At 41.1% G+C, this 20,911-nt stretch overlaps 1 protein-coding gene across 1 annotated transcript in view; it reads right to left on the reverse strand.

Annotated features, from left to right (window-relative positions):
• GLDC (glycine decarboxylase) overlaps window positions 1-20,911 on the reverse strand; it is a 99,160-nt gene that overhangs the window by 41,193 nt on the left and 37,056 nt on the right. Inside the window, exons 9-15 of the mRNA XM_030877154.2 lie at window positions 16,160-16,265; window positions 14,635-14,774; window positions 13,950-14,030; window positions 11,525-11,622; window positions 10,930-11,014; window positions 10,715-10,756; window positions 9,594-9,736 (exon numbers count right to left, since the gene is read on the reverse strand). Coding sequence (XP_030733014.2) covers window positions 9,594-9,736; window positions 10,715-10,756; window positions 10,930-11,014; window positions 11,525-11,622; window positions 13,950-14,030; window positions 14,635-14,774; window positions 16,160-16,265 — 695 coding nt within the window. The remainder of the gene's footprint in view (window positions 1-9,593; window positions 9,737-10,714; window positions 10,757-10,929; window positions 11,015-11,524; window positions 11,623-13,949; window positions 14,031-14,634; window positions 14,775-16,159; window positions 16,266-20,911) is intronic.

Raw genomic sequence — 20,911 nt, forward strand, 5'->3', positions numbered from 1 at the left:
ACCCATTTGCGTGACTGCAGAATACGCTACAATTCATGACTTAGTGTGAACCCCAGCAGTCACCAAAAGTCCTGTTGAATTATACTATAAATTGAACTGAGAAAACAGTAGGATGTTTTATTTATACAAGTCAAAAGGTGTTAAAAATGTGCCCTAGGGACTTCCCTAGTGGCACAGTGGTTAAGAATCTGCCAGCATTTAAAATTTTGGGTGCTGATAATTTAAGATTTATACAATTTTTTGAACTATCAAGTATCGAGATTTACCAAATCTATTCTTGTTTTAATTTTCTCTAGATATTCTTCTGAAAATCATTCAGTAGTTGTTAACACACCATTGTAGTTCACACACTAATGGCCACATTTAGTGTGCAGTTTAGGAGGAGTTTTCTTTTAAGCTGTCTACAAGTCAGTGGGCCTATTTTATTTCTAATAATATCTGAACTTCTTAAGAAGTTTCCTATAATATATTTTTTAAATTATTACATTTAAAAAGACATTTTTCGGGCTTCCCTGGTGGTGCAGTGGTTGAGAGTCCACCTGCCGATGCAGGGGACACGGGTTCGTGCCCCGGTCCGGGAGGATCCCACATGCCGCGGAGCGGCTAGGCCCGTGAGCCATGGCCGCTGAGCCTGCGCGTCCGGAGCCTCTGCTCCGCAGCGGGAGAGGCCACAACGGTGAGAGGCCCGCGCACCGCAAAAAAAAACAAAAAAAAAAGACATTTTTCATGAAAAGGTTTTTTTGAGTGATAAACTGTAAATTTAAATACGAAGTGAATTGTTTCCCTTCAACCACCTATAATATCTAACATCTAGCCTGTTGTAAAAACTATAACTTAAAAAAAAAATTATTTATTTTGGTTGCACTGGGTCTCAGTTGCAACAGGCAGGCTCCTTAGTTGTGGCTCACGGGCTCCTTAGTTGCACCCCCACGGGCTCCTTAGTTGCACCCCCACCAGCTCCTTAGTTGCGGCATGTGAACTCTTGGTTGCAGCATGCATGTGGGATCTAGTTCCCTGACCAGGGTTCGAACCCGGGCCCCCTGCATTGGGAACGTGGAGTCTTGACCACTGCACCACCAGGGAAGTCCCAAAACTATAATGTTTAGGAGCTAAAATATGCATCATTATCAAATAAAACCAAGATTTTTGTAGACATAAGATTATTCTAAAATTTATACATAAAGGCAAAGTAACTGAAATAGCTTCATTTTGAAAAAGAAAAAAGTAAGAAGAATCAGTCTGATGCCAAGACCTATTACATAGTTACTGTAATAAATAGTGTATTATTAGTGGAAGGATATACTTGTAGATCAATGGAACAGAATATAGAAACAGAAATAAATTCACATATATAAACCCAACTGATTTTTGACAAAATTGCAAAAGTAATTCAATAGAAGAAAGACAGCCTTTTCAACAAATAATACTGGAACAATTAGACTTCCAAAGGTCAACCTAAGTCTCATATCTTATACAAAAACTATCTCAAAATAAATCATGGACTTAAATGTAAAATATAAAACGATAAAACTTTTAGGATTAAACAGAAGAAAACCTTTGAAATTTAGAGCTAGTCAAAGAGTTCTCTGACTTGAAATCAAAAGCACAATTCATAAAAGGAAAAATGGATAAATTGAACTTCATCATAGTTAAAAACTTTTGCTCTGCAAAAAACCCTGTTAAGAAGATGAAAAGACACGCTACAGATTGGGAGAAAATATCTGCAAACTACATATAAACAGTAAAAACAGTAACAAACAAACTACATAACAAACAGTAAACAAAGGCAATTCAATTAGAAAATGGTGCTGTGATGATCATGTGAATATGCTTAGAAATTGAAAGGAAGAGTTACATTAGGATGTTGGAGATTTGCAGGTTCTCATTGTTGCTCTTTTCGTGGGTGTATATGTAGAAATGCTCAGCCTTTCAGTCCCCTTAAAAGGGGAATTTCCCCTTTTGTCTGAGTCTAGGGAAAGGCAGGGTCCTAAAACCCCGTATGGAAGCAGAAAGGGACCAGATATTCCCAATCACTACCCATGAACACCTCGGTGCTAGACATGTAACCCAGTCTCAACCTGTTGGATACTCCAGCCTGGGACTTCATGAATCTGGAGGGAGTGACCCTAGGAAAAGGGCAGCCACAGTGGTGGTGGTGAGGCTTCCCCTGGAGTGACCTTGATTTGTTCTCTGCTGCCAACTTCCCTTGGGTCTTGCTCACTTTTGAAGCCCCATTCTCCAGGTTTTCCATCAATTCTTGGAAGCACCCAATATCTTCACCCTGTAAATTGCTTTTCTGCCTAAATTAGGCCAACCCATCTTCTGTTGTTGCACCTAAGAACCTTTACTTAATGATGGTGTCATGGGGCAGGAGGGGATTACTAAATTTCTCCTACAACACAACATTTTAAAGTCACTCATTCCTAGGCAGGTCTAACAAAGAGATGGGGCCATCCTGGAGTTTCTCTTGCCCCTAATATCAAAGCCTTCCTTGATTTGCTATCCCTTTTCAAACAATTTTATCCTGAGCCCCTCTGGATCTTACTCTCATCTCATTGGGATATGCCACCTAATTTACAGATGAATTTAAATTTTGTATTATAAAAGTAATATGTTTGTCTGATTTTTTTTAATTCCATCAATGCAGAAGGGATGAAACTTACAGTAAAAAAAAAAAAAAGAAAGAAAGCAACTCCCCCCAAATTCTTCCTAGTCTTACTCCCCAGAAAGAAGCACTATTAATAATTTCTTGTGATATATAATGTTTTGATGTTGGACATTCTAATGCCAAACTGTCCTCATCCAAACCCTTCTTTACTTTAAAAATACCACCAACGAGTGGTTAGGAACAAAAATGATCCAAGTGAAATGTTAGCTAAGAAACTGACATTATGGTAAAACTAATCATAGTAAAATGATCAACAAAGCAGCCAGTGTGTCAAAAATGACCTGAATCAGTGCATGGCAACCTCAGAGGACCACTCTCAAGAAAACAAGGTAGAATTAGTGCTGACTCCTATCTTACAGATAGGATAAACACGATATGCTTCCATATCTTGGAAGCAATTCAAATTCAATCAAACTCTTCGTTGCATAACTCAAATATTCCAAACACTACCTAGATCTCTGCTTCTAGTAGCTTAAAATAACACCCCCTCAACATGTTCTTACCAACCTGTATCTAACTTGACATAAGCTAAATTCTATGCTTAACCTTTGAATTCTGGGCAAAAAAACATCTAGATGGATCCAGCCACTCTAACCTTTCTGATATCTCAAGAGCACCTTAAAGCAATGGTTTTCAAACTCAAAACCCCCAAATATCAGCATCACCCCGGGACTTGTTAGAAATATGAATGCTTGGCTTGCACCCCAGGAGTACTGAATCAGAAATTCTGTGGGTACAGCCCAACGTGAGAACCACTTCTCCAAAGCCTTACAAACTGCAAAAATCCAAATATACTCTTGAGAGTCAAGAAAGTTGGGGAAGGGGAGATCCTTCTCATTGCTTTATATTTCCCCAAAAGTGGCTCTTTTCATCCTTCAGCCTTCTTTCTCTTCCTGGCACTCTGAGGGTCTTCCTTGGGAAATCAGTCACTCATCAGAGAGGGTCTCTAATATCTGGTTTCTCAGAGCTCTCTGTAGGGGAGGGCTCTGAAGCTGCACTAGGCCCAGTAGGAAAGCGAATCAGAAGTTATCAATGAGTTAAGTCTACTCAGTGACACTGACCACGAGCTCAGGAAAGAAGGGGAGGGACATGGCCAATATCAGGGGTTTGACTCTCTTTGTTGTAAACAATGTGATCTGCACATGACAGTCATGACTTGGCCTGCAAAGGCCAGTTTTAAAGTTCACTCCACTGGAAGATATTAGTCATCTAACTAAACCTCCCTCTTTGGTGTTCCTCCAGGTCAACACACTTTGCAACCCAGTGATGCACATTAGAATCACCTGAGGAGCTTTTTAAAAACTCTGTGATACCTGGGTACTGCCGCTGGAGGAGATTCCGACGTAGCTAGTTTGCCCAGTGGGGAGGGCATGGCATACCTCAAAGGCTCCCCAGGAATTCTAATATGCAGCCAGGACTGAGAACCCCTGCAGCCCGTGGTTTTCATAGTGTGGTAGCCAAACCAGCACAACCTCATCCCCCAGGATTATATTAGAAATACAAATTCTCAGGCCTCAATCCAGTCTCATTAAATCAAAAACTCTGGCAGTGGGGCTTAGCAATTTCACAAGCCCTACAGGTGATTCTCATGCACAATAAAGTTTAAGAGTCATTGATTGCGCCCTGTTCACACCTCATTTAAGAACCTTACCAGGAGGAGATTCTGGGAAAGCAACCGCTAGCTCTATCTGCACTCAAGATCACAGTTTGCAGTTTTTAAAGACAAAAACAACTTCCTCACTTTTATAAGCCAAGTGAGCTAATAATAATTCCAGCTTGTCTTTCATTTTAGATAACCGTGGAAGGTGTTAATGGCTGTTTCTGTCTGCTTTAAACATTACATCATAATTTTAACCTAGCAATTCCTAGAGTGTATTTGTGTGCTGCTGAATGATTTTAAGAGTGTCACGGTGATACGGGGAGCAAGCCGAAGCAAGCTACGCTGGGCACAGTAGGAAATGGAAAGGTAATTAAATATTATCTGGCTATGTTCTCCACTGAGCTGGAAATGCTCTCCGGGTTTATAGATTGAGCAAATAAGAGAAATGGGGACAAGTTTCTTGACATTTTTGTTTCAAGTCCTTTAAACAACTTTGGGATCTAACTGTTCCAGGAAATAGACCAAGTGAAGGCTTGGCTATATGAACCAAAGATTTCACGCCACAGTTTTTGGTTACAAAATCCTTTATCATCCATATTTATCAGCCATCCCTCAATTAAATCTCAAATCAATAAGGTAGTGTTCCCTTTCTTGCTGTATAGGAGAGAAACCTACATCACAACTAGGGAGGAAGCCACATGACAGAGCTCTGGAGGCCTCATACATCCTGGGTGCTAGCTAACCTCTCCTCTGAGCTGCTGATTTCCCCTCAGAAAAAAGTGTACTGAAGACAAAGCCCCTGTGGCAGTCTCTATCTAGGCAGGAACTATTAGAGAAAGAGAGAAAGAATAAAAACCTTCTGTGGGCATAACATAGAACTGCTCTGGACTGGAAGACATTATGTGAGGGCCCAGCAGCACAGACGAGGCGGAGCCATCAGGAAAACAGGCAGAAACACTCAGGTTTATGCCCGAAAATTGCAGTTTTCCTACTTAGGCATTTTAGAACCAGAGAGTTGTATTTCGAGTCCACTTGATGTTAAATATTACTCTATTCTACAGAGTTTGGCTCTTTTGCCCTTTGTTGCAAACCTTCCTCACTTTGAGTACAGCTTTGCTACAAAGGAAGACGAGTAGTTTGCCTCAACTCCAAGGCAAGTTCAAAGCCAACTTCACTATGCTATCAGCTGATGGCCAAACCCCGAGATCAGGAGAGTCAGGGTGGAAATGAATCTAAGTATCTTATCAAGAATTTCATTGTTTCATAATATGCATGTTCCCCACAATAAAAGTAACTTATTTTTGGATTGTATTAAAATAACATATATCGTGGTTAAAAAATGTTTTTATAAACTAAAATAGCATATGGACAAAAAAGTAAAAGTCACTTGAAATTCTACCACCTTGAGATAACTATTTGGGTGTCCATCCTTTGATTCTCTTTCCATCTATGCCTCTGCATAGATCTGTCAAACAGTATGGCAGTTCCTTAAAAAATTAAACAGAGGGCTTCCCTGGTGGCACAGTGGTTGAGAGTCCGCCTGACAATGCAGGGGACACGGGTTCAAGCCCTGGTCCGGGAGGATCCCACATGCCGCGGAGCAACTAAGCCTGTGCGCCACAACTACTGAAGCCCACATGCCTGGAGCTCGTGCTCTGCAGCAAGAGAGGCCACTGCAATGAGAGGCCCGCACACCACAGCGAGGAGTGGCCCCGGCTCGCCACAACTAGAGAAAGCCCGCAAGCAGCAACGAAGACCCAACACAGCCAAAAATAAATAAATTAATTAAAAAAAAAAATTAAACAGAATTACCATATATCCAACAATTTCATGTCTGGCTATACAACAAAAAGAACTGAAGGCAGGGACTCAAACAGGTATTTGTACACCAACACTCATAGCAGCATTATTCCTTACAACCAAAAGGTTGAAACAACCCAAATGTCCACTGATGGAAGAATAGATAAACAAAATGTGGTACATACATACAATGGAATATTTTGAAAGGAGGGAAATGCTGCCATGTCACAACATGGATGAACCCTGAAAACATTATGCTAAGTGAAATAAGCCAGACACAAAAGGACAAATATTGTATGATTCCATTTATGTGCTGTACGTAGAGTGGTCAAGTTAATAGTGACAGAAAGTAGAATCACAGTTGCCAGGGGCTGGGGTAAGGGGGGTAAATGAGGAAATATTGTTTAATGGGTACAGAGCTTCGATTTGGGAAGATAAAAAAGTTCTGGAGCTAGACAGATTTGATGGTTGTACAATGATGTGAATGTAATGAATGCCATTGAACTGGACAGTTAAAAATGGTTAAAATAGTAAATTTTATATTATGTATATTTTACCACAATAAAAAATTAAGTTATAAAATATTACTAATGCTACTTCCTAAAAATTATGCCATAGTTATCTTTTAAAATACCATGCAGTAACAAAAAAGGAAGGGAAATATATTTAGATTCCAAAGTTTTGGTGACTGGACTCTAGAACTCTACAGACACACTGACCAATGCCAACTCATCAGGTATAAATAAAAACACCAGGAAATGGTCCCTTGATAAAAGAGGTTACTACACCCTCTATTTTTTTTTTTTTTTTTTTTGCGGTACGCAGGCCTCTCACTGTTGTGGCCTCTCCCGTTGCGGAGCAATAGGCTCCAGACATGCAGGCTCAGCGGCCATGGCTCACGGGCGCAGCCGCTCTGCGGCATGTGGGATCTTCCCGGACCGGGGCACGAACCCGTGTCCCCTGCATCGGCAGGCGGACTCTCAACCACTGTGCCACCAGGGAAGCCCTACACCCTCTATTTTATGAGTATAACTTCAGTGGCTGACATGGTACACTAAATTCTTTTTCTGTGCAGAGTAGTCAAGAAAACTTGTGTTTCTTCTTCCAATAACTATAAAGCCTACATTGGTCCCTGAGATTTCAGTGGACACTAGCCAGCAGTAAATCATGACTAATTAACCAGGAAGTAGTTAGCCCTGTAGTAGACTGACTCTGAGACCTGGAATATAGAATTATAAGACCTGGGATTTATAATCCACCTATGGAGAAAAAGATTACCACAAATAAACCAAGATGGAGGTTATGAAGAGCTAAAACTAAAGTCACTCACATAGAATATGTGGTGCATCCCTTCCTCTTTTCCCAAATTAGACATCAAATTTCCTTACTCACTGGAAGCATAGCCCCTGTATTTTCCCAACAAAGAGTAAGGTATTTCCCTATCTGTCATAGCAGCCTCTGCTCAGGACCAGAAATATCCCTCTACTAAGCCTCAACACAGCCTCTGTAACACTCAAGTCAGCTCTTGGAAATGGGTGGTATATCTGGGAATCTCTGCAGCTGTGGAAGGCATCACTGCCAGGAGCTACAAAATGATAAAGATTTCTTTCCCTCCTCCACGACTGGGATAGAGAATGGAGTCTTGCTGACAATCATACAAATGAGGAGAGTAAGACAGAGAAAGAGCATTAGGTAAACTGAGGAGAACAGAGAAACTTCTAAGATGATGGTTTTCAACCTTGGCTACAAGCTGGAATTACCTGGGGAGCTTTAAAGATATACCCATGCCTGCATCCTTCCCTCACCCTAGTCTTTCCCCATAGAGATTATTATTCTATCTGGGATTGTGATCTGGACATCAGGATTTCTTATAGACTCACCATGTGAGTCGAATTTCCAGGCCTGGGAACCACTGCTTTACGGGAAGGAGAGCTTCCTCATCCTTCAGTCAGTCTTCTGGAGACCCTGCCTGGGACCTCAATTTACTGCAAGAGCTAATGACTTTAAAAAAAAAAAAAAAAGAGCTAATGACTTTAAAATGGTCTTGAAAAATTGCTCTCCAGTACAATACAGAAGATGTGACCATATTCCATCACTAGAGGGCAGTTTCTTCATTGTCAACACTTAATTAAGGTATTGCCTCAGGTTAATTTACTCAGGTTCCTCCCTTAATTAAAAAAAAAAAAAAAAGCAAAGCTGCATGATGACATTTTAATGAAGGTATACTACAGCCTGACTTTCATAAATGTCAATTCCTCCCTATTTATGAAATGAGAGTTTGAGAGACTAATATTAAAAAAGCTCTGTGTCCTTTCATCTGTCACATGCCCTCTTCCTAAAGGGTTTGTACTGTATGGGGTATATTGTTTTCACAAAGTGTATGGCTCTGCTGTGTTACCTATGTTTCCAAACAGGAGGGAGGGCTTGATAGTAACTGATTAAGATCTGATTACTTTCTGTCTCAGAAAATGAGACAATAAATGTCTCAGTTTTTAAAATCGTTTGATTTTTGTATCTTGAAATAGAAATCTGGCATTTCTATCAAGCTTCTAAGTGCTGCCAATGCTGAGACTGCTGGTGGAGAACCACACTGAGCAGTGGGAGGTAGAGAACCTCGGGGCAGATACCAGACTCCTCCTCTGAAGGTATCCCCAGATGTTAATTCACGTGTTGATGACATGTCTGTCTGTCTGTCTATCTATTCCCATGAAGACAGAACAATCACAAATCCAGTGGATCCAGGTTGACTACACTACATCAGAATCACTTGGTTGCTTCTTAAAAACAAAGACTTTTAGTCCCAACCCCTGGAGATCAGTACTTCTAAAGTGGGGCCCAGGAATTTATATTTTTTTAACTAGTACCCAGGAGATGCCGCAAGAGCCCTTTGCTTTTGAAAATCACTGTTGCTCAAATGTTTTTACTTTACAGACAGAGACCGAGGACAGAAAAGAGGAAGGGAACTTTCAAAGTTAGTGACAGAACAAACTAGGATCCGGACTCTCCTGGCCTTACTAGATTGAGGCATTACTGCTTATAAGGAGTTAACACGTGTGCTCGATTCTGATTCTTACACTATAAGACGGATGTAGTAACTAGCTTCCAAAGATGGTCTGCAATGAACCAGGACTCTCGACATTCACACCCACGTGTTGTCCCCTTCCCACGTTCAATCTGAGCTGGCCCTGAAATTTGCTGTGACAGATAGAATGCTCTGGAAGTGATGTTGTGTAACTCCAGAGGCTGAGCCTTAAGAAGTTTACAGCGTCCACGTCCTTCCATCTTGGAACACTCCACTTTGAACCCAGACCCAATTCTGTGAGGGAGCTCAAGCAACCACTGGAGAGGTCCACATGGGGAAGAACCAAGGCCCAGGTCAACACCCTTAACTGAGCTCCCAGACAACAGCCATCACTACCTTCCCAGTTATGTGAATGAGGCCACTTTGGACCTTCTAGTCATCCATCCCAGTGGGTATTATACTACAAGAGATGACTGAAAAGACAGAAGAAGAAATCCGCTTACCTGTTAGGCTGGAAAGAGATTCGGTCATAGCCCGTGAGTTCACACAAATCCTTCTCAAGTTCTCGAAAAAGCTGCTGGTACCCTTGAGCTTGGTCCAGAGGCACAAAGGGGTGTATGTTTGCAAATTCTTTCCATGTGATAGGCTGAAGAGCAAGAAGGGAGGAAACATACACATATGTACATATTGTAATAGTAATAACAAGACTAACTTTGATAATGATGATGATGATAGCAACAGCTAACACAAAGAGTGCTTACTATGTGCCAGGCACTATTCTAAGCACTTTACATTCATTCATTTAACTCTTACCACAATCTTATGGGGTAAGTACTATTACTGTCTTCATCTTACAAGTGGGTCACAGAGGCCCAGAAAGGGAACTTATACAAAAGTATAACCATTTCCTATTTTTTCAGGAACAAAAAGGCCCCTGAATAGATTTATATCCATGAAACCCAATGAGTTGTTTCAGGTATGGTTTCTTCAAACTCTTACATAGCACATATATCATTCTTTCTTCATGAAGCAGAACAAAACACCAACATAAAAGCAAACGGGGAAAATCCTCCTATTAGGATATAAAATGATTTTCTTTGCCTGATGTGATTTGTCATATCAGACTAATCCTATGGAAAAAAAAGAAACATCCTAGCCTAGTAGAGATACTTACCAAACACCATAGCAGGGGACACAAATCTTCTGTTGATACAAGAAACAAATTAAAACCTCAAATCTCTACCTTTCTGGCACTGGGGAAGGATTTCTAGAAAGAAGGCTTACGGTTCTTAATTCTATCTGAGCTTAACAACTACAAACTGATAAAAGCTTTCAACGTGGCAGGTTTAAAAGGGTGGGGGGGGGAGTTGGGGAAGATAGGAAGACATAAACACTATATGTTTAATGATTTTAATATTTAAAAATAATGTCACCCATAAATTTAAATGATCAGGTTGTGATAAAGTTAGGGTTTCTGCCAAGGCTGTTGAAGAGCAAGGTAAAGGATTACTAAAGCAGTTGTTAAACCACGGTCCCAGGAGCAGCTTTCTCTAGTTATCTGCTTATGTATAAGCCAAGACACTGCCTCTGCTAAGTTCCCTTTTAACAGAAGTGACCTACTTACTGTGAGTTCAGATGAACTGTTGAGCTTCATGGTACAGGACCCCTTGAAGAAGCACAGCCAAAGCGTATTACGTTAGTGACATTCTATGGTCTGTCTGATCGGCCCTCCCATCTCCCCGAATGGTCACCCATTCATCCCTCTTGCAGCCTATTAGATGTGACCCAAAGAGGTGGGTTCAGGGTGGGGTGGGAAGTGGAAATAAAGGCCATAATTACCAGCGGAATCATGCTATGAACAAGGGAAATGTCTTTGTTTTCCAATCTCTTCATATATCGGACAATATTTGTTTCTGAGTGATAGCTGTGAACATAAAACACATGGTTTAGGCCAATATAGTTAGGTAAGAGCCCATACACATCCTTCTAAGAGGTAAGACACACTGAGATCTACCTTCAACATACAGATCAAATTAGGCCATGGACAACATGCCAACAAAGCATCAGAGGGAAGGGCGTGTACCCCCCATGAAGCTCAGAGGATGCCCTAGGACAAGAAGCCACCTGTGGGCCTGAGAGGAAGAGTTGGAAAGAAGAGGATGTTGAGTTCCTGGGTATGATCTTCAGCCTGGCGACTATGCATCGAAACTCTCATCTTCTTGAGAGTAGAATTAGGGGTTATAGTGTCAAGGGAGCACAGCCACCAGGAAATAAGGTGTGCTTCGCCCGGGTTAGAATTGGGATTTAGTAGTGGGTCAGGCTGAGCCACAATAAACCAGGCCATGTCATAGTCAGAATGCCATAGTAGAAGCCACTCTCTACCGTGCTCCCAAGCCACAGCACACAATGCAGAAGTCACACAAACTACACAAACCTGTTGAACACCTGATGTGTGAGGAATGGACTAGTTCTCTTGAAGGCAGTCCCTAGAATACCTCTCTGTTCCTCACCCATGCTTTCAGCAACCAGCTCCTGCATGGAGAGACCACAGAAACTGAAGGGCAGGAAGCATGCCTGGAACCACATGTGAAGAAGGCTTTCCATTCAGCGTGTATTCTGACAGAGCACCAGAAATTCCCTACCATCCAACCTCCCACCTCCCTGACCATCCACCCCAGGGATATCTGGCACAGTGCAGTGACAGATGTCACGGCTCACGCATTGTGGCAATTCTCCAAAACACTGTTTTTAAGTTCTGTGGAACTTAGCCACAGTGAGCAAAGAAAAGTGAACAATTTTTACTGCCAAAGAAAAAAGAGTTGAAATCCCCTGCATGTTCCTTGAATAATGAAGCAAGTTCCAGTAAACTATTTTAAAGGGCTATCTAAAAAGTGACGACCATGATAACACTCAAGTAAAGATTCTCACTTGACATTGCTCTTTTATCTTGGAGAACAATTCTAATAAAATACAAGTGCCAAGACCATTCAGTGGGAGAAAGGACAGTCTCTTCAACAATGGTGCTGAGAAAACTTGATATACACATGCAAAAGAATGAAGTTGGATCCTTATCTTATAGAATATACAGAAACTAATTCAAAATGGATTAAGGGGGCTTCCTTGGTGGTGCAGTGGTTAAGAATCCGCCTGCCAATGCAGGGGACATGGGTTCGAGCCCTGGTCCGGGAAGATCCCACATGCCATGGAGCAACTAAGCCCGTGTGCCACAACTACTGAGCCCATGTGCCACAACTATGGAAGGCCTCGCGCCTAGAGCCTCTGTTCCACAACAAAAGAAGCCATCACAATGAGAAGCCCGCGCACCGCAACGAAGAGTAGCCCCTGCTCGCTGCAACTTGAGAAAGCCCGCGTGCAGCAATGAAGACCCAACGCAGTCAAAAACAAATAAATAAATAAATTTATTTTTTTTAAAAAAATTGGATTAAGGACCTAAATTTACAAGCTAAAACTCTTAGAAGAAAGTATAGGGGCAAATCTGCATGACCTTGGATTTGGCAATGGTGTCTTAAATATGACACCAAAAGCACGAGCAACACAAGAAAAAATACAGTGCACTTTTGTGCATTAAGGAACACTATCAAAAAAAATTTTTTAATTAAAAAAAGGGACACTATCAAGAGAATTAACAGATAACCCACAGAATTGGGGGAAATATTTGTAAATCATATATCTGATAAGCATTTAATATCCAGAATATATAATGAAATACATGGCTTGCTCCTCATTCTGCTCCAGGCCGGTAGTATGAGAGCCCTCAGTGGTTGCTCTGTAAATATTCTTCAAATGCATGGAACAAATATCTGTGATTAAATTTACTGCAGAGTTCTAGAGGGAAGATATTGTTCAGTCTTGTTTATTAATTAAAGATTAAAAGAGAACAGTATAATACTTTTTTGACGATTTACATTTGTTATCTGATACTGAAGTCATCTCTCAAAGAGGACCCGGACAACCAGGACAGCCCTGATCAACACTCTGGAGCCTATTTCTGTCTCCTTTCATTGATTCATTTAACAGATATTTATTAAGTGGCTCCTATGCTCCAGGCCTTGTAGAGTGCTCTGATGAACACCTTACCACAGGTCTAGGTAGCTGACGTCTCTCTTCCATCCCACAGACTCTCCTGCTCACATGTCCCTGCTATTTCATCATTTTAGAAACCAACTCAGTCTCACTGAACTGTTTCTAGTTCTCATATAACCTCTCTCCTCCTAGCCTTTGTGGCTGCTTTTCCCAGTGTCTGGAACACCTCTGGCCCCATCCTCCTTCTTCTCAACTGTGTCTGGATAGCTCCTACTCATCTCTCAGGTCTCAGCTTAGGACAGTTTCTTCCAAGTGTTGGTGAGAAGCCCCCTCCACTCTGTGCTCAGAGAGCATCTTTGGACAGTGCCCATCATAGGACATCATCTGGATTGCAGTCTTGTGCCTGTTTGGATCCTCATTAGACTATAAGCTCCAAAAGGGCGGGAAGTATGTCTGATTTACCACTAGCCTCAGGGCACAGCATAAGACCTGGCACATATTAGGTCAGTTTTGCCAGAATCAACATAACCAAAATGCCTATGCCATGAATCTTTGTATTAGGAATAGTTTCAGTTAAACACCATTAACAATCCTTCCAACTAGCCTTGCAGCTCAGTCCTGGCTAGGGCCCACGGCAGTGACCTCTATCAGCAGTCACAGTAGCAAGGGACAATCGGTGGCATAATTTTAACGTAGGCCACCTAATGTCATTCCTGCGCCCCCTCACACTCACACTCAGGCCCATAAGAGGCAAAGCCATCTGTGACACCTCCTCAAATAGTCATTATGAGGAATGTGAATTTTGATTTACTTACTGCAGATGACTCACAGCCGAAGATCCACAGCAAGTCATCCAGATCTTTTTCATTGACTGTTTCATCAAGAGAAATACCAAGCTATAGAAACGAAAATGAAAGGGGAAACATCAGCTCAAAATGCCAAGATCAGTGCAGAAACTCCAAGAGAGGTCAAAGGGGAGAAAGTGCTGGACAAAACTCTCAGTTGTTCTAAAATAACAGGCTATCATTATGTCCAAGTTGGCCCTTGGGCAAAGTAGGCTAGACCAGTCCCAAACGTCAAAAGATTGAGCGTTTTACAGCCACTTCTGGACTCTAAAAGAGTCCAATGGCTGCAGGGCACTCCTTTTGGTACTAGATATGCTCACTTTTTTCTTCCCTTAACTTACCTTATCATATCACTTATCGTAGCCTTTACCTTGAACAGTCATATTGTGAACGAAGGAGTATTATGAGCAAAATATGTGCCTAAGAGTCCAATATATGAAAACACAACATCTTAAGGAAAGCTGACACTGGATTATCATTTAAAAGGCCACAATGTTCCAAACTGAAAATGAAAATTGTTTACAAAGAAGTTGTGCCCAAAGGTCCAATACTGATTTTTTTTCAATAAAGAGGAATTTTAATGAGAAAAGTCATAAAAATTTATAGAATTTGTACAACAAACAAACAAACAAACAAAACTGAAAGTCTGACTTACTGTGTGATCCTCAAACAGCCGAATATTTATTTGCCGCTGAGCAGCCCTGCCCAAGACCTCCTTCACTGAGCAGCCACACTGAATCTTCAAAGTGTCAAAGAACAAGTCGTGCTGGAGTTGGTGTCCTGCTCTCTTGAGACCTAGACAAGATAGGATAGCCACCGGTCTCTATGTAGAAACCAGACCCTCTGCCACTGACGCTTCACAGAAGCGTACCCAGTGTTTTGGTCGGTGCTTTTTTTAAAAAAAGTAGGACTTCCCTGGTGGTACAGTGGTTAAGAATCCACCTGCCAATGCAGGAGATACAGGTTCAAGCCCTGGTCCGGGATGATCCCACATGCCACGGGGCAACTAAGCCCCTGCACCACAACTACTGAGCCTGCACTCTAGAGTCTGCGAGCCACAACTGCTGAAGCCCATGCACCTAGAGCCCGTGCTCCACAACAAGAAAAGCAACCGCGATGAGAAGCCTGTGCATCACAGCAAAGAGTAGCCCCTGCTCGCCGCAACTAGAGAAAGCCCGCGTGCAGCAACAAAGACCCAACACAGCCAAAGATAAATAAATTTTTTTTTAAAAAAAGGTAAATTGTTTATTATTATGCTACAGAAAGTTGTGAAATACATATAAAAATGGAGAAAAAAATCACCATAATCACCATCCAGAAATAACTAGTGGTTACTCCTTGCTATAGATTCCTCTAGAAGGGTGTGTGTGTGTGTGTGTGTGTGTGTGTGTGTGTGTGTGTGTGTGTGTGTGTGTGTGTGTGTGTGTGTGTGTGTGTGTGTGTGTGTGTAATATATCACGTACATATACTTCTTTACCCTTTTTTAAAAAATTTAATGTAGCATGAAGATTTTGCTTTTCTACCGATCAAAACCCCTATCATTATTTTTAATGGCTATATAATATTCAAACTTATATTATGTACCATAATTTAACTAATTACTTATTATTGGACGTTTAGGCTGTTTCCAAGATTGTGCTATTGTAAATAATGTTTCAATGCACACCCTTTACATCATTATCTGATTATTTCCTTTAGATATATTCCTAGAATTTCTGTATCAAATTGTAGGCGCATTTTAAAAGCTTTTGACACAGATTGTTTAAGTGCCTTCATAAAAGTCATACCAGTATCAGGATTCTTTTTAATCTCTGCCAATGTAATGAGAGAAACACTATTTTTTTCTTTCAATTTACATTTCTTTGATTAATAGTGAGGTTGAAATTATATATGTTCATTTGTATACTTTCTTTTAAAATTACATTTAATGTCCTTTGTCCAGTTTTCTCTCAGGGTGTTCATTCTTCTTGTGTATGGGGTGGGGGGACTGAGGAAGAGCTCACTATATTAAATATATTAACACTCAGTCTGTCATAGATGTTGAAAATATTATCCCTAGGTTTTTATTTGACTTTTAATTTTGCATGTAGTATTAGACATGCAGTAAGTTTTCAATTTTATTTACTCACATGTATCGGTCTTGTTATAACCAAAAGTTTTAAAACAGAAAACTGACTCACCTTCAGACAAAATCAAAGTGGCATTATGTACCCTCCTAGCAATATGTTCCAGCCCGTGGGACCCATGGTAGATTGCAAACATTGCAGCCATATTCGCCAAGAGAGCCTAAAACGACAAAGAGCTTTTAAAGAATCATGTTCAACAATGTGATATCAGGAAGATGATTAGTGGGAGGGACTGTTGTTCTGACTTGAGATGCCAAAACTAAAAGCAGGTACAAAGCAAAATGATCAGACTCCCTGCCTTCTCTATGATAGCTGGAGAACATTTATAACCTGCCCAACCATCTGAGGGGTAAATACAGCATCCAAGACACCCTAGCGTCACTATACTAAACCTTTGAATGTGACCATTAGTAAGGCGCTCCATCCATGCAACATAATCATACCATAAAGGGGAAGATCAGGCTGTCATCAGACATGGAGATGCAATACTTAATGTTGGAAGATAGTGGAACAACAAAGACCTCAGGGGAAAACGGTGAGATCTAAGAATTTTATGCTCAATAATACAGTTCTTCAAGGATAAAAGCAAGAAAAATTTTCAAACACACAAGAAGTCAGGGAGTATAATTCTCTTGAAGCCTTAAATAAAACACTAGAAACTGAATTTCAGCCAACCAAGAGGTGAATGGTGAATCTATGCAAAGGACCACCAAAGATGAAAATGCAGGACGCAGGGGAATAAAACCAAAATGAGTTGGCAGGAGATATATTAGGAAGGGAAAACCAAAACCTACTGGCTTATTCCCTGCTGACAGTAAGGTCACTTTCTCAAGTAAAGATATCTCTCCTGACCGTTGATTGAAGTTTCACAAAAATATTTACAGGGAAGTGTGTATCCTAGTGTGACAGAGAATAGGAAAGAATGGCACTAGAATCTCTCAGAGACTCAGGGATGGAATCCAGCATAGGGAGCAAGGAAGGGACCACTGTCATGGCATCTTGGGTCAGGGAGGAGGATAAAAAAAGGATGGCAAGGGTCAGAAACCAAAATGAGGGTCAATGTGGGGGAAAATCATGGAGAGCCACCTCCTGTCTCTCCTCTCTCTCGCCCTATCCCTCACCTGCTTTTCCACCCTATATCCTACCAACCAGCAGCCTTCTAACCATGCAATATCACCCTAGGTAACTGACCCAAACTCTAATCTCAGCCTCCTCATCACCTGCTTAGTCCATTCAATTCTCCCACAGCCCCTCCCATCTCATTGGTCCAGCACCATGGTTTCTATGAGTTTCCAGTCCCACTAAAGTGACTTTTGTCCTAATGTACTAGGTCAGCAGTTCAAGGTCCACCTTCATGTTCAATCATCCCAAGGTGGGAAGGGGCACATTACAGAACAGAAACACTACTCAGATAAGAAATACAGTGCTTTAAAGTTGGATGATGTTCAATATCAGATCTATTTTGTTAGGTACACATTTCCTCTGTGAGGCTGTTAGAAGGAATCTCTCTGGGATCACTGCAAAAATGCCAGAAAGTGAAATCAGAGTCAATAAAGAAAATAAGGAAAAGAAGACATCAGAGAACACTGCAGTAGACTTTCTTGGACCAAGTGCCAGAGAGGGTACAGACACTCTTGTGGACTCTGTATAACAATTAGAAATAAATACGGAAGAACCACAACACATTATAGCTATGGAGAGGGCATGTCTGAAGTAAAACATCCATGATATAGTGTATCATGGCTCATGGCTATGCTGCCTGGGAATAAAAACTCAGGCTTGATGTTCACAGAATGCTCTGGAAGCCTCCCATCACAGAAGCTTTGTGGAGGTTGATTCATGTCACTTTTTAAACTAGAGATCATTCTTTCTACAAACAGGAGACTGTATCAACCAACTGACCAACAAATTAATGAAAAGTACGAAGTCACTTTTAGAAATCCTGGTAAGGCATTAGAGTATCAAAGGAAGTTCAGAGAAACAGAGAGACCAAGAAGATTCAAATTTCTTTGATAATCTGACAAACAACATAATTAGGATACTTAAAGTAATCAAAAGTGAGCCATGGGGACTTCCCTAGTGGCGCAGTGGCTAAGAATCCGCCTGCCAATGCAGGGGACACGAGTTTGAGCCCTGGTCCAGCAAGATCCCACAAGCCCGTGCACCACAACTACTGAGCCCATGCTCTAGAGCCCGCAAGCCACAACTACTGAGCCCACGTGCCACAACTACTGAAGCCCACGCACCTAGAGCCCGTGCTCCGCAACGAGAAGCCACCACAATGAAAAGCCCATGTGCCGCAACAAAGAGTAGCCCCTGCTCGCCCCAACTAGAGAAAGCCCACGTGCAGCAATGAAGACCCAACGCAGCCAAAAATAAATAAATAAAATAAATTTATTTTTTAAAAAAAGTGAATCATGAAAGGATGCTCAAAATCATTAGTTATTAGGTAATTGCAAATCAATTCCACAGTGAGAGATCACTTCACACCCACTAGGACAGCTATAACCAAAAAGAGGAACAGTAACAAGTACAGGTGAAAATGTAGAGAAATTACAACCCTCATATATTGGTGGAGGGAATGTAAAATGGTGCAGCCACTTCAGGAAAGAGTCTGGAAGTTCCTCAAATAGTTCAACATAGAGTTACCAATGACCCAGAAATTCTATTTCTAGGAATATACCCAAGAGAACTGAAAATATATGTCCCCACAAAAACTTATACACAAATGTGCATAGCAGCCTTATTCAAAGTACCCCAAAGTGGAAGCAACCTAAATGCCCATCAATTGATGAATGGATTAACAAAATATGATATATCCATACAATGGGATATTCTTCAGCCGTAAAAAAGAATGAAGTATTGATTCCTGATACTGTAGGGGTTCCAAACAGCCCTCCCTAAGATCTGCCACTTTAGCACGTGGATTATTTTGAGTTCAGGCAATGGAGACCTTCTGGGCTCAAGAGAAACTACTGCTCCTCCCTTAACTGCCCAGAAGAATTTAAATTGAGGATTTTTCCCAGAAAAGGAGTTATTACCAAAGATAAATTTTATCTAAGTGGCCCCATCTATATGGCAGAACAAACAACTAATTACCAGACATCTTGTTCTTCTTCTTATCATCCAGTGAATGGCCCTCCCATGCTTGGAAGCACCTGGCCCCTATCCTATTCCTTAGCCCAGGATGACATGTATAACCTTATTTACTTTCCTGTCCTTTAACCTCTCATGTATGTGGGGTCTCTGAGCCTCTCATATATGTGGGGATCCTGTATGTATGTATAAAATGTCATTTTCTCATGTTAATCTGTCTCATATCAATTTAATTCTTAGACCAGCTAGAAGAACCTAGAAGGTTAGACGAAAAAAATTTTTTTTCCTTCCCAATTCTACAACGTGGATGAACCTTGAAAACATTATCTCAAATGAAAGAAACCAGGCACAAAAGGCCACATATTGTATGATCTCATTTATATGAAATATCCAGAATAGGCAGATCCATAGAGACAGAAAGGAGATAAGTGGTCACCAGGGGCTGAAGGGAGGCGAGAAGGATAGGAAGTGACTGCTTAATGGGAACAAGTTTCTTTTAGGGGTGATAAAAATATCCAGAAATGAAATGCTGGTGATGGTTACCCAACTTTGTGAAAATACTATCGACCATTGAACGGTGTACTTTAAATGGGTGAATTATATGTAGAGTTAAATCTCAATAAGAGAGCTAATGAAATGTAAATTATACATCAATACCCCTGGACTTCAGAAAAAGCTAATGAAAGCCTGTGGTGGAAGTTGAGAAATAAGAGAATATAAAGAAGAAGATATGATGCAAATTCAGACACCTGTAGAAATGTCACAAGTTTACAGAAAGATTTTTTTTAAAGAATTCAGTAATGCGTTTTCAGAGATTAAAAAAAAAAAAAAGTTCTCGGGGCTTCCCTGGTGGCGCAGCGGTTGAGAGTCTGCCTGCCGATGCAGGGGACGCGGGTTCGTGCCCGGGTCCAGGAGGATCCCACATGCCGTGAAGCAGCTGGGCCCATGAGCCATGGCCACTGAGCCTGCGCATCCGGAGCCTGTGCTCCACAATGGGAAAGGCCACAACAGTGAGAGGCCTGCATAACGCAAAAAAAAAAAAAAAAAAAATTTCTGCACCATCAGTGATGCAAAACTAAGAGAAGTCAAGTGTGGACCCTACAACACTCAAGAGGAATGGGGCAGCCTTGAGAAGAACATGGAAGAGGTGCTACAAGAAGAAGGCTGGAGTAATGACATAGAGTGCTCAAGGAACAGCTTAAAAAATATCAGTCATCTCCGAACAAAAGAGAATAATTATAGGCCTACAAAGAAAATGACACTGGCGTCACAAGCAATTGTTTCATGCAACCAGTTATGAGAAGAAACACGTGAGATGAAATAGACAATGGAGAGTTAGAAAATCTCCAGAATAAGAAAATGAAAATCAGAGAAGACAGGGTATGACCATCTCTAGGGCAAACATCATTTTATTCATTGCTGAAAAACAGAGACCTCTTATGATCCAAGTTAAATAATGAAATATCAGCTATCCATGAACTGGAAGGAAAAAAGAAGTAGGAATGTAACTTTTGCTCATTGTAGAATGCCCAAGTTAACCTTGGAAAATTAATTCAAACCTTGAAGCAGAAAGCCCTTAGTGCACTTATGATCAGAAAGACATGTTCTGGAAGAACATGAGCAGAAAGCAGCAGAGGAAGGGAAGATATGTAAGCAGGGAATTCAACAAATGAAGGGTAAACTACAGAAAGTAAAGGCATCACATAAAGA

Source organism: Globicephala melas, chromosome 6, assembly GCF_963455315.2.
Source record: "Globicephala melas chromosome 6, mGloMel1.2, whole genome shotgun sequence".
Lineage (NCBI taxonomy): Eukaryota > Metazoa > Chordata > Mammalia > Artiodactyla > Delphinidae > Globicephala > Globicephala melas.